Here is a 13,223-nt window from a genome sequence, read left to right on the forward strand (position 1 = left end):
TGGCTCTGAAGTCTCCATACTGGAGCACGGAAATGTGAAGAACTGTATCTCCAGATAACCACATAAAAATGCGGTCACAAAAAGGAGCTGGCAGCAGTAGCTCCCACATCAGTGAATGACAATCTATGATACTCAGACTGCAACGGACAATGCCCAGACTGCAACGGACAATGCCCAGACTGCAACGGACAATGCCCAGACTGCAACGGACAATGCCCAGACTGCAATGGACAATGCCCAGACTGCAATGGACAATGCCTTGCGCAAAATGGACTGCACTACTCCCACTTGAAAACTCATGATGCTCATTGGCAATGACGCAAACCTAAAGATCAACTGGGCATAGTTGAACCATTCGCAATGAAAAAATGTAATTAAAATCAAAACTTACAAGAAGATTGAACAATAGAGTGAAAACAGGAATCAAAGAATGTGATACAAAATCCAAACTTACCTCAAAGTTAGGTGGAGGCTGTGAACACCCACTCAGCCTGGGGGCTTTGTGCATGCGTGGACTGGGACAGGAGTGGATGGCACCAGCGCAATCCAGAGTTTTGAAGTTTTTCGGCCGAAAAAATAAAGAAACTGTGCCAAACCCTGATCATGTGATCCAAAGAGAAGTCCCAGGCTAGGGACAGGTCCTAAAAGAAGTTCCAGTGAGAGGACAGAGGGAACAGGAAGAGGTCCCAGTTAAGAAGGGAACAAAGGGGTTCAAAGCAGACAAAGGACTGCAGTTGTCAGACTTTTAAGTGGCGTAGACCGGGCAACCGAGCTGGGCCTGGGAGAAGGCTGGGCAATTGAAGGAGGCAGCAGAAAGTTGGTAACTCCAGCATGGAGTCAGAAGACTGGTGGGGCAAAGGTACCCCTTTGGAGCAGCCATGTTCTACTCAGCGCAGCTGAAATAGTGCTTGTGATTTGGTGCTGGAATGCAAACTCATGAATTCAGGGTAACGGAGTCTCTTAAGAGAAGGCCTGTAAGGTGGGCTGCAGTTCAGGCCATCCAAGTTGGAAAGGCTTTGAGATAATTGTCAGTCAACATCTTCAAAGATGAAGACTGGAATACATCGTGAGGGAGAGCGAGTTTCAATTACAGATATTGGGGAGGGTTGTAATGGAGTCTTGTCTTGGTTGCACCTACTTATTATTGTACAGTGTGGGATGTTAGACCACAGTTTGCCTGTTAATTCACATGTACCTCATATTAACCTTAAATGTTAGAATTCAAAATAGATAGTCAATTTTTATATCTTTCTGATGATAATCAAGCTTATTTCTGCTCGTTAAAAACTGTAATCTTTTGACTTTATTCTCTTAGCAAGTGTCTTGAATCACAAACTTTGGCCACTTTAAAGGAAAAGTAATTGGTCCCTCACTCGATCGTACCAATGACTTTGGGATCTGTTCGAAGATGGTATCTTTAAGGCATTAATTAAGATCAAAAACAAAAACTCACTCACTGTCTTCAGTGGGAAGAACCTGGAGCGAATAAATCCATTCAATGATGCTGGCTTTATCCACCAGATGCAAGGCACTCAGCATGTCCAGGCCAGATAGCGCAAAGAAAGCAATAGTCAATCTGTAAACGTCAAAAAACAAAACAAAACACAGAAAAATTAAGATTAGTCAAGTAAGCAGCTTCACATTCCAACTTGTATAGGATGTACACAGGGTAAATTATTAGCTGAGAACAGGTAAATGCTCATCATTGTAACTTGCATATCAAGAGTCAAATTCAGTTACTGTATGCGACGCGTAATACTCTGGAAATCCTAAGTCACAAACTTTAAAAATCTACATGCACTGAAGATTAGACAATGTGTGTAGAATGGTTTTGGTGTGAAAAACCATGTTAAGAGATGAGTTTCTCTCTAAGGAATGCAGGGTACTCAGTTTTATAATTTCACAGTCCACATAATTAATGCTAGCACTAGGGCGGCACGGTAGCACAGTGGTTAGCACTGTTGCTTCACAGCTCCAGGGTCTCAGGTTCGGTTCCCGGCTTGGGACACTGCCTGTGTGGAGTCTGCACGTTCTCCCCGTGTCTGCGTGGGTTTCCTCCGGGTGCTCCAGTTCCCTCCCACATTCACAACATGTGCAGATTAGGTGGATTGGCCATTCTAAAATTGCCTTCAGTGTCCAAAAAGGTTGGTGGGGTTATGGGGATAGGCCCTCTTTCCAAGGGCCGGTGCAGACTCAATGGGCCACAAAAATAGTCTCCTTCTGCACTGTATATTCTTTGATCTATGAAGTCATCACCTACTTATATTATTCCTTATTCCATCAGAAAATGAGTCTTTAGATTTATGCAGACTTCTCCAAGACACATTCTACATTTAGATAGTTACTACTTTCACGGCTTTCACAATTTCAATTAGCCCCATATGACAACACTCTTATCTGATAGATGATTTATTCAATGCATATTCCTATATTAGTTTTAAAAGTCTAAGGAAATCAAGCGCAGCATAATGGACACATCCTTCTGGAGCTCAAATGCATTATACCATAGTAAAGGGGGATAGTGTCTTGCTTATCTTTTTCCAGAAGGTGCACTCCAGACCGAGAAGATATTCAAGCTATCCTCAGCTGGCAGGTGTGGGTTGACATAACAATGCCCAAAAGTGTGGAAAGGATGAAAATGTAAAGTTAATATAGAAAACGGGTTGGTGTAGTTACTGGATTTCAGTATTGATTAGCAAGTCAAAGCTTCTGAATGTATGATTATGCTATTCTTTAGCCTATCAGAGACTTAGGCCAGACTAATTCCTGGAATGACAGGATTGTCCCATAAGGAAAGATTGAAAATAACCCTTTGTTCTTAAGAGTTAAGAAGAATAAGAAGTCATCTCATTGAAGTGTACAAAATTCTTACAGGGCTCGACAGGGTGGACGCAGAAAGGATGTTTCTCTTCGCTGGTTGGGGAGGGTGGTATAGAACCAGGGGGCACAGTCTCAGGCTAAGAGATTGCCAGTCAAGGTCGAGGTGAAAAGGAACTTCTTCACCCAGAAGGTGGCAAATCTTTGGAATTCTCGAACCAAGAGTTGTGGAGACTGAGTCACTGAGTTTGTCCAAAGCAGAGACCGATAGATTTCTATGATGTGGAGATGCCGCCATTGGACTGGGGTGAGTACAGTAAGAAGTTTTACAACACCAGGTTAAAGTCCAACAGGTTTGTTTCGATGTCACTAACTTTCGGAGCGCTGCTCCTTCCTCAGGTGAATGAAGAGGTATGTTCCAGAAACATACATATATATATATATATATATATATAGACCGATTCAAAGATGCCCGACAATGCTTGGAAGGGGAGCATTAGCAGGTGATTAAATCTTTACAGATCCAGAGATGGGGTAACCCCAAGTTAAAGAGGTGTGAATTGTGTCAAGCCATAAGACGTAGGAGCAGAAGTAAGGTCATTCGGCCCATCGAGTCCACTCCACCATTCAATCATGGCTGATTTCAACTCCATTTACCCGCTCTCTCTCCATAGCCCTTAATTCCTCGAGAAATCAAGAATTTATCAACTTCTGTCTTAAAGACACTCAACGTCCTGGCCTCCACCGCCCTCTGTGGCAATGAATTCCACAGACCCACCACTCTCTGGCTGAAGAAATTTCTCCTCATCTCTGTTCTAAAGTGACTCCCTTTTATTCTAAGGCTGTGCCCCCGGGTCCTAGTCTCCCCTGCTAATGGAAACAACTTCCCTACATCCACCCTATCTAAGCCATTCATTATCTTGTAAGTTTCTATTAGATCTCCCCTCAACCTCCAGGTCAGGACAGTTGGTAGGATTTCGCAGGCCAGACGGTGGGGGATGAATGTAATGCGACATGAATCCCAGGTCCCGGTTGAGGCCGCACTCATGTGTGCGGAACTTGGCTATAAACTTCTGCTCGGCGATTCTGCGTTGTCGCGCGTCCTGAAGGCCACCTTGGAGAACGCCTACCCGGAGATCAGAGGCTGAATGCCCTTGACTGCTGAAGTGTTCCCCGACTGGGAGGGAACATTCCTGCCTGGTGATGGTCGCACGATGTCCATTCATTCGTTGTCGCAGCGTCTGCATGGTCTCGCCAATGTACCACGCTTCGGGACATCCTTTCCTGCAGCGTATGAAGTAGACAACGTTGGCCGAGTCGCACGAGTATGTACCGCGTACCTGGTGGGTGGTGTTCTCACGTGTAATGGTGGTATCCATGTTGATGATCTGACACGTCTTGCAGAGATTGCCATGGCAGGGTTGTGTGGTGTCGTGGTCACTGTGCTGAAGGCTGGGTAGTTTGCTGCAAACAATGGTTTGTTTGAGGTTGCGCAGTTGTTTGAAGGCAAGTAGTGGGGGTGTGGGGATGACCTTGGCAAGATGTTCATCTTCATCGATGACGTGTTGAAGGCTGTGAAGAAGATGTCGTAGTTTCTCCGCTCCAGCAAAGTACCGGACGACGAAGGGTATTCTGTCGGTTGTGTCCCATGTTTGTCTTCTGAGGAGGTCGGTGCGGTTTTTTGCTGTGGCACGTTGGAACTGTCAATCAATGAGTCGAGCGCCATATCCCGTTCGTACTAGGGCATCTTTCAACGTCTGTAGATGTCTGTTACGCTCCTCCTCGTCTGAGCAGATCCTGTGTATACGGAGAGCTTGTCCATAGGGGATGGCTTCTTTAATGTGTTTAGGGTGGAAGCTGGAGAAGTGGAGCATCGTGAGGTTATCCGTGGGTTTGCGGTAAAGCGAAGTGCTGAGGTGACCGTCCTTGATGGAGACGAGTGTGTCCAAGAATGCAACTGATTTTGGAGAGTAGTCCATGGTGAGTCTGATGGTTGGATGGAACTTATTGATGTCATCGTGTAGTCGTTTCAGTGATTCTTTGCCGTGGGTTCAAAGGAAAAAAATGTCATCGATGTATCTGGTGTACAACGTCAGTTGAAGGTCCTGTGCAGTGAGTAGGTCTTGTTCAAACTTGTGCATGAAGATGTTGGCGTATTGGGGTGCGAATTTGGTCCCCATGGCTGTTCCGTGCGTCTGGATGAAGAACTTGTTGTCGAAGGTGATGACGTTGTGATCCAGAATGAAGCGGATGAGTTGCAGAATTGCGTCTGGAGATTGGCAGTTGTCGGTGTTGAGTACTGAGGCTGTTGCAGCAATGCCGTCGTCATGGGGGATGCTGGTATAGAGTGCCGAGACGTCCATTGTGACGAGGAATGTTCCTAGTTCAACTGGTCCATGGGTGCTGAGTTTCTGTAGGAAGTCCGTCGTGTCGCGACAGAAGCTGGGCGTACCTTGTACGATGGGTTTCAAGATGCCCTCGGTGTAGCCAGAGAGGTTCTCACACAGGGTCCCATTGCCTGAAACGATAGGACGGCCTGGTGTGTTGGCCTTGTGTATTTTCGGTAGGCAGTAGAGATCTCGTGGGATGAGAGCACGTAGGGTGTTCTGAAGATCTGGATCCAAGGTCTTGATCAGTCTGTTAAGTTGGCGTATGTGTTCCTTGGTCGGATCTGCGGGTAACTGTCTGTAGTGTTCTTGGTTGTTCAGTTGTCGGTATACTTCTTTGCAGTAGTCCGTTCTGTTCAGTATGACAGTGGCCCCTAGATTTCTAGATAGTGATTACATCAAGGATACAGGGATATATTGCGGGAAGCTGAAGTTGAGCTGGAAGATTAGCCATGATCCAGATAAATGGGGCAACAGGTTCTAGGGGCTGAATGGCCTGCTCCTGTTCCAATGTTCTTTCAATTCAGAGTTCAATGTAATGCTCTGCAGCATGGTTTTTCAAAGCATTACAAACTGGGCAGATACAAACAAACCAAAAAGGGTAAAAATAAATAAATTCTTCATTCTCGTCTATACTTAAGCCTCTTACGCTGATGTTATACAGCAGGTACCAGCTTTAAAATGTGCAAGTCACCAACATTTAATTATACAGCTGACTGCATGATTGTTGAATGAGCAGAGCATGCACAAGTACTGAAGTACATGCATGGTATTAGAACAGGTTCGCAAATGTGGAGGAACCTATTTATAAAGACAAGTTCTTCAACCAGTGCTTTTCACAATTATAGAACATTCCAAAAAGTGCTTTACAGTTCATGAATGCTTCAGCAGTAAAGATAGGAAACAACAGCCGTAATGTACATAGATTGGTTTCACAAACGGCAAGGAAATAAATGACAAGCTGTTTTTTTTAAAAAGGTGATGGTTGAGGGATAAATGTTGGTTATGACATTGGGAGAATTACACTGTTCTTTTAGGAGTAGTGCCAAGGGTTCTTATATACCCAAAATGGCAGGCAGGAGATTGGTTTGACATTTCATCTGAAAGACGGCATTACTGACGGTGTGATAATATCTCTGTATTGCACTGAAGAATCAACTAAGACTAGGTTCTCAAGGCTCTGAGATAGAGTTTAAACCACATTATTTTGGCTCAGAAGCTAAAGTGCTACCACTGAGCTAAGATTGTCACAAATACTAATGAAGATAAGACTATTCTCTGAAGCCATTAAGTTGCTTCAAACTGCTACCAGTGGTTGAAAAAGGAAGCCCATCATCAGCTGCTCAGGCAAACTACGGATGAGACATAAATGCCACCTTTGCCAGTGATAACATCCAGATAAATTATTCAAAAAATAATTTATTACTATGTGTAGCAAAATTACAACATATTAACAATTTCATTACCGCACAGAAAACATCTACAAATGATGCCTCTGACTGAAAGGAGCAATATTATGTATCTAATGCAGAGATTGGGTTTTTCAGCAGAATCCACCCAAGTTTTCTCAGTTGCTTTTGTGAAAGAGAGACATTAAGGTTCCCATTTGGACTATCCATCGTTCCTCAAGAGTATTCTAGATCTTGAGTTTGCAATATCTCTGTGAAAAGTTACAAGAAATTCCATACAGCATCCCAATGTTTGTATAAACTCAATTGATTGGTGAATGATCTATTTAGAACTGCCTCTCCATCTATTGTTTATATCACCTACAATTAAGACAAGGTAACTTAATTGTGAGAACAAGGGTAATCAAGGAAGGGTGGGCTGATTGGAAACCAAGAAAATCATCTTGTGGAGGCAGAGGGCATGGTTGAGGTATTAAATGGGTACTTTCCAGTTGTCGTTACTAGTGATGAGGTGGCTTTCAATGTAGCAATAAAGGAAGAGGCAATTCTGACATTTAACAGGATAAAAATAGATAAAGAGAATTTACTTTAAATCTTAAAAGACATCTGGTCCTAGAATACGGAGGGAAAGAAATGTGGAAATTGCAAAGTCTCTAGGCACAATCTTACAACCGTCCTTGGGCATGGTTGGGTGCCAGAGAAGCAAGTGTAGGACACCAAATGTTACACCGTTGTTTAAAAAGAGAGGGGCAAACTTGGCAACTGCATGCCAGTCAGCCTAACTTCAGAAGTAGGAAAACATTTAGAGACAACAATCTGAACAAATTAATTGGCATCTGGAAAAGAATGGGCTAATAAAGAAAAGTCACCACAGATTTATTAAAGATGTATTCTTGCTGAAGTAATGGTGAGAGTTATTTTATTTAGGGAAAACTAATGGGAACAAGATAAGGAATGCTATAAACACAAGTCTTAAGGCTTTGTGCCTTAATGCGCAGTGCATTCGCAATAAAGTGGATGAATTAATCACGCAAATAGATGAAAACGACATGATATACACGGGATTATGGAGACATGCCTGCAGGGTGACCAGGGATGGGAACTGAACATCTAGGGGTACTCAGTATTTAGGAAGGACAGACAAAAGAAAAAGGTGGTGGGGTTGCATTGCTGGTTAAAGAGGAAATGAACGCAATCGCGAGGAAGGAGATTAGCTCCGATGATGTGGAATCTATATGGGTAGAGCTGAGAAATACCAAGGGGCAAAAAAGGTTAGGTGGGGGGGTTTGTATATAGACCCCCAAACTGTAATGCTGAGATTGGGAATGGCATTAAAGAAGAAATTAGAGAAGCATGCAATAAAGGAGCATCTGTAATTATGGCTGACTTTAACTTGCATACAGATTGGGCAAATCAAATTCGGAACAATACCATAGAGGAGGAATTCCTGGAGTGTATGCGGGGTGGTTTTCTGGACCAATACGTTAAGGAGCCAACTAGAGAACAGGCCATCCTAGACTGGGTATTGTGCAATGAGAGAGGAATACTTGGTAATCTAGTTGTGCAAGGCCCATTGGGGGTGAGTAACCATAATATGATCGAATTCTTCATCAAGGTGAAGTCAGACTTTGTTGATCGAGACTAGGATACTGAATCTAAATAAAGAAAACTATGATGGTATGAAGCATGAGTTGGCTATGATGGATTTGGGGACGTTTCTTAAGAGATGACGGTGGATAGGTAATGGCAAACATTCAAAGTGCACATGGATGAACTGCAACAATTGTTCATTCCTGTCTGGTGTAAAAGTAAACAGGAAATGCAGCCAAACCATGGCTTACCAGGGAAATCAGAGATAGTATTAGATCCAGGAAGAGGCATATAAATGGAACAGAAAAAGCAGCAGGCCTGAGGGTTGGGAGTAGTTTAGAATTCAGCAAGAAGGACAAAGGGATTGATTAAGAAGGGGAAAATAGAGTGCGAGAGTAAGCTTGCGGGGAACATAAAAACTGACTGTAAAAGCTTCTATAGGTGTGTGAAGAGAAAGACTTTTAGAATCAGAAACAGGGGAATATATAATGGGGAACAAAGAAATGGCTGACCAACTAAATACATAATTTGATTCTGTCTTCACAAAGGAGGACATACCAGAAATGTTGGGGAACACATGGTTTAGTGAGAGGGAGGAACTGAAGGAAATCAGTATTAGCAGGGAAATGGTGCTGGTAAATCTTTGGGATTGAAGGCCGATAAATCCCCAGGGCCTGATAATCTACATCCCAGAGTACTTAAGGAAGTGGCTCTAGAAATAGTGGATGCATAGGTGATCATCTTCCACTCTGAATAGTCGTTACATATTGGAGGGTAGCTAATATAACCCCACTATTTAAAAAGGGAGGTAGTGAGAAAACAGGGAATTACAGACCAGTCAACCTGACGTTGATAAGTGTCCATTGTAAAAAATTTTCAGCAGATCATTAGAAAACAGTGGCAGAATCGGACAGTCAGCATGGATTTATGAAAGGAAAATCATGCTGACAAATCTACTGGAAATCTTCGAGAGCGTCACGAGTAGAGTTGACGAGGGGAGCCAGTGTATGCGGTTTATTTGGATTTTCGGATGGGTTTCGACAAAGTCCTACATAAGAGGTTAGTGTATAGGATTAAAGAGCACTGGATTTGGGGTGGTGCATTGAAGTGGATAGAAAACTGGTTGGCAGACACGAAACGAAGAGTAGGAATAAGTGAGTCTTTTTCCAAATGGCAGGCAGTGACTAGTGGGGTACCGCAGGAACCTGTGCTGGGATTCCAGCTATTCACTATATATATGAATGATTTAGATGAGGGAACTAAATGTAATATCTCCAAATTTGCAGATGACAGAAAGCTGGGTGGGTGAGCTGTGAGGAGGATGCAGAGATGCTTCAGTGTCATTTGGACAAGTTGACTGAATGAGCAATTTTTTTTTTCATTTACGGAATTCATTTAGCCCAGCATTTGTCAAACCCTAATTACCCTTCAGAAGGTGGTGGCAAGTTGCCTTCTTGAACTGCTGCAGTCCTCAAGGTGTCGATACATCCACTGTGTTGTTAGTGAGGGAGTTCCAGGGTTTTTACCCACCGACAGTGAAGGAACGGCAATATATTTCCAAGTCAGGATGGTGCGTGACTTGGAGGGGAACCTCTAGGTGGTGGAGTTCCCAGGTATCTACTGTTCTTGTCCTTCTAGATGGTAGTGGTTGTGGGTTTGGAAGGTGCTGTCTAAGGAACCTTGGTGAGTTACTGCAGTGCATCTTGTAGGTGGTACACACGGCTGCCACTGTTCATTGGTGGTGGAGGGTTTGATCGTATGTGGAGGTAAGCAATCAAGCAGGATGCTATGTCCTGGATGGTGTCAAGCTTCTGGAGTGTTGTTGGAGCTGCACTCATCCAAACAAATGGCAGATGATGTGGATAAATGTGAGGTTATCCACTTTAGTAGCAAAAATAGCAAGGCAGATTATCGGAATGATTATTGATTGAGAGAGGAGAATGTGGAATGTGGTGTCCTTGTATACCAGTCGCTGAAGGGAAGCATGCAGGTGCAGCAGGCTAGGATATGTTGGTCTTCATGCCGTGCTGGGCGGCATGGTAGCACAGTGGTTAGCACTGTTGCTTCACAGCGCCTAGCACTGTTGCTTCACAGCACCAGGGACCCAGGTTCGATTCCCGGCTTGGGTCACTGGCTGTGTGGAGACTACACGTTCTCCCCGTGTCTGCGTGGGGTTTCCTCAGGGTGCTCCGGTTTCCTCCCACAAGTCCCGAAAGACTTGCTTGTTAGGTGAATTGGACATTCTGAATTCTCTCTTAATCTGTTCCCGAACAGGTGCCGGAGTGTGGCAACTAGGGGATTTTCACAGTACTTCATTGCAGTGTTAATGTAAGCCTACTTGCAAAACTAATAAAGATTATTATAGCAAGAGGATTCAAGTACAGGAGCAGGGATGTCTTGCTGCAATTTTACAGCACCTTGGTGAGACCACACCCGAAATAGATTGTTTCCTGAGATGGCAGGACTGACGTACAAGGAGATTGAGCCGGTTTGTTTGCTGGAGTTTAGAAGAATGTGGGGGATCTCATAGAACCCTATAAAATTCTAAGAGAACTAGATAGGGTGGATGATGTTCCCCATGGTGGGGTGTCCAGAACCAGGGGTTACGGTCTAAGGCTATGGAGTAGAACACTTCGGACTGAGATAAGGAATTTCTTCACCAAGAGAGTCGTGAGCCTGTGATATTCACTACTACAGAAAGCAGTTGAGGTCAAAACATTCACTGTTTTCAAGAAGGCATTAGATAGAACTCTTGGGGCTAAACAAATCAAAGATATTGGGGGGGGGGGGGGGGGGGGAAGAGAGAAAGTGGGAACAGGTTGAGTTGGATGATCAGCCAGGATTATAATGAATGGCGGAGCAGGCTCGAAGCTCCTGCTCCTATCTGCTATGTTTTTCCGTGTTTCTATTTTGTTGTAATATGGGATGTAGGCATTTAAGAGGCAAGAATGTCTCAGGAAAACACAAGACCGACACGGCACAAAGGTCCATTTCACTAAAACCAACACTGTAGCCCGAGGAAAGAATGGAGTCACAGCCACACAGTGCTACTTACACTTCAAACCAACAGACAGTACACAAGGCAGTGCTATGAAATGATTGATCCTGTGTTTCTCAGCTGTATGTGATGTGACTCAGGCAATGCTACCCAAGGAAAGTGCATTTAACATTTTGATTTACTGGTGATGCAGAATAAAAGTAGCAATTATCCAAAATAAAATAGGCAACCACATCGCTGTGGATCTGGAGTTACCTGTAGGCCAGACCAGTTCAGGGTAGTAGCTTTCCTTCCCTAAAGGACAATAGTGAATCAGATGGGTTTTTATGATAATGGTCACCATTACCAAGGCTAGATTTAAATTCCAGATTTTAATTGAATTTAAATTCCAACATGCCATGGTGGGGTTTGAACCCATCCCCCTTGCATTAGCCGGAGCCTCTGGATTAAAATGTAACTGTCGCCACAGTCTAAAAGGACCATTGGCTGCTCTCCCCTTTGAGAGCTGACTGCTGCCGATTTAATCTGAGGGTCACCACACCTCAGGCGAGGAGCAAGTTTAAGAATGCAGGGCCTTCATAAATAACCTCAGCCAGTACGGGAATTGAGCCCACGCTGTTGGCGTCGCTCCGCACCACGAAGCAGCCATCCAGCCAGCTGAGCCAACAGGCTAATGAGCTATTAGTCCAATGACATTAGCAATACACCATCACCTTCCCTTGGTGAATCATAGAATCCCTATAGTGCAGGAGGCCATTCGGCCCATCGAGTCTGCACCGAACCGTGGAAAAAGACGCTACCTAGGCTCATGCCCCATCCCCATAAGCCAGTAACACTACCTAACCTTTTGGACACGAAGGGGAAATTTAGCACGGTCAACCCACCTAACCTGTACATCTTTGAACTGTGGGAGGAAACCGGAGCACCTGGAGGAAACCCACACAGACACGGGGGGAACTCCACAAAGTGCAAACTCCACACAGTCACCAAGGCCAGAATTGAACCCTGTGTAATGCGATTATATTTAATAAACTTTCAAAAAGGCATTTGAAAAGTACCAATAATAAACTTGTTAGCAAAATTGAAATTCATGGGATTAAAGTGACAAACATAAGATGGACACAAAATTGACTAATAGAGAGAATGAACACCAGGTCAGTACCGAGCAATTTATTTTTCATTCTGGAGAGGCATACAGTGGTGTTCCTAGGGGTCACAAATAGGCCCACTGCTACCACTCCTAGTAATGGCAACATCTTAAAATTTACAGATGGTATGGAACTTGGAAACAGAGTAAACAATGAGGGTTGTAAAACATTTCTGAAGCTCGTAGACAGCCTGGTGAAAAGGACAGACACATGGCAGGTGAATTTACATAGATAAATGTGAGTGTAGAGAGAAAATCTGAATAAAAATGGTACAATTTTAAGGTGCAAGAAGAGAGATTTTGGTGCATATGCAGACAAATGTTTGAAGGTTGAAAGACAGGTTGCAAAGGCTGTTAAAGAGCAAATAGAACACTTGGCTTTAGTAGCAGAGGAATAGGGTAGAAAAGCAAGGAAATTATTTAGTTTAAAGAACAGCAGCTGGAGAATTGTGCTCAATTCTCAACATCACACTTTCATAAAGATACTAAGGCTTTAGATGGGTGCAAAAGAGATTTACTAGAATGGAGTCAGGGATGAGCGACATCAACTGTGTGGAGAGACTGAAGAAACTAAAATTGTTCGCCTTATAGGAGAGAAGCTTAAGAGGAATGATTTGTAGCAGAAATAAAGTGAAACTGTCTCCTGTGGGAGAAGGGTGGATAACCAGAGGACAGAGATTTAAGATAATTGGCACAAGAACCAGAGACGACAAATGGAAACTTAAAACATAGCATGCAATAAAACATTGCGATCTGAATGCACTGTTCAAAAGAGTGGTGGGAACAGTCACCTTCAGTTCTGTTGCACCATTCTAATAAATCTCCTCTGTACCAAAGCCTTTAATATTTTTCACAACATATGCTGTGGATGGAAT

At 43.7% G+C, this 13,223-nt stretch overlaps 1 protein-coding gene across 4 annotated transcripts in view; it reads right to left on the reverse strand.

Annotated features, from left to right (window-relative positions):
- Positions 1-13,223, reverse strand: part of pggt1b (protein geranylgeranyltransferase type I, beta subunit) — a 123,155-nt gene that overhangs the window by 102,223 nt on the left and 7,709 nt on the right. For 2 of the 4 annotated variants that reach the window (XM_072516479.1, XM_072516478.1), the window contains exon 2: positions 1,458-1,576. In XM_072516479.1, the coding sequence (XP_072372580.1) occupies positions 1,458-1,576 (119 nt within the window). Of the gene's footprint in view, positions 1-1,453; positions 1,577-13,223 lie in introns of all 4 variants that reach the window. The other 2 variants (XM_072516475.1, XM_072516474.1) reach the window with 1 other exon arrangement.

The sequence above is a fragment of the Scyliorhinus torazame genome, chromosome 9 (assembly GCF_047496885.1).
Source record: "Scyliorhinus torazame isolate Kashiwa2021f chromosome 9, sScyTor2.1, whole genome shotgun sequence".
NCBI lineage: Eukaryota > Metazoa > Chordata > Chondrichthyes > Carcharhiniformes > Scyliorhinidae > Scyliorhinus > Scyliorhinus torazame.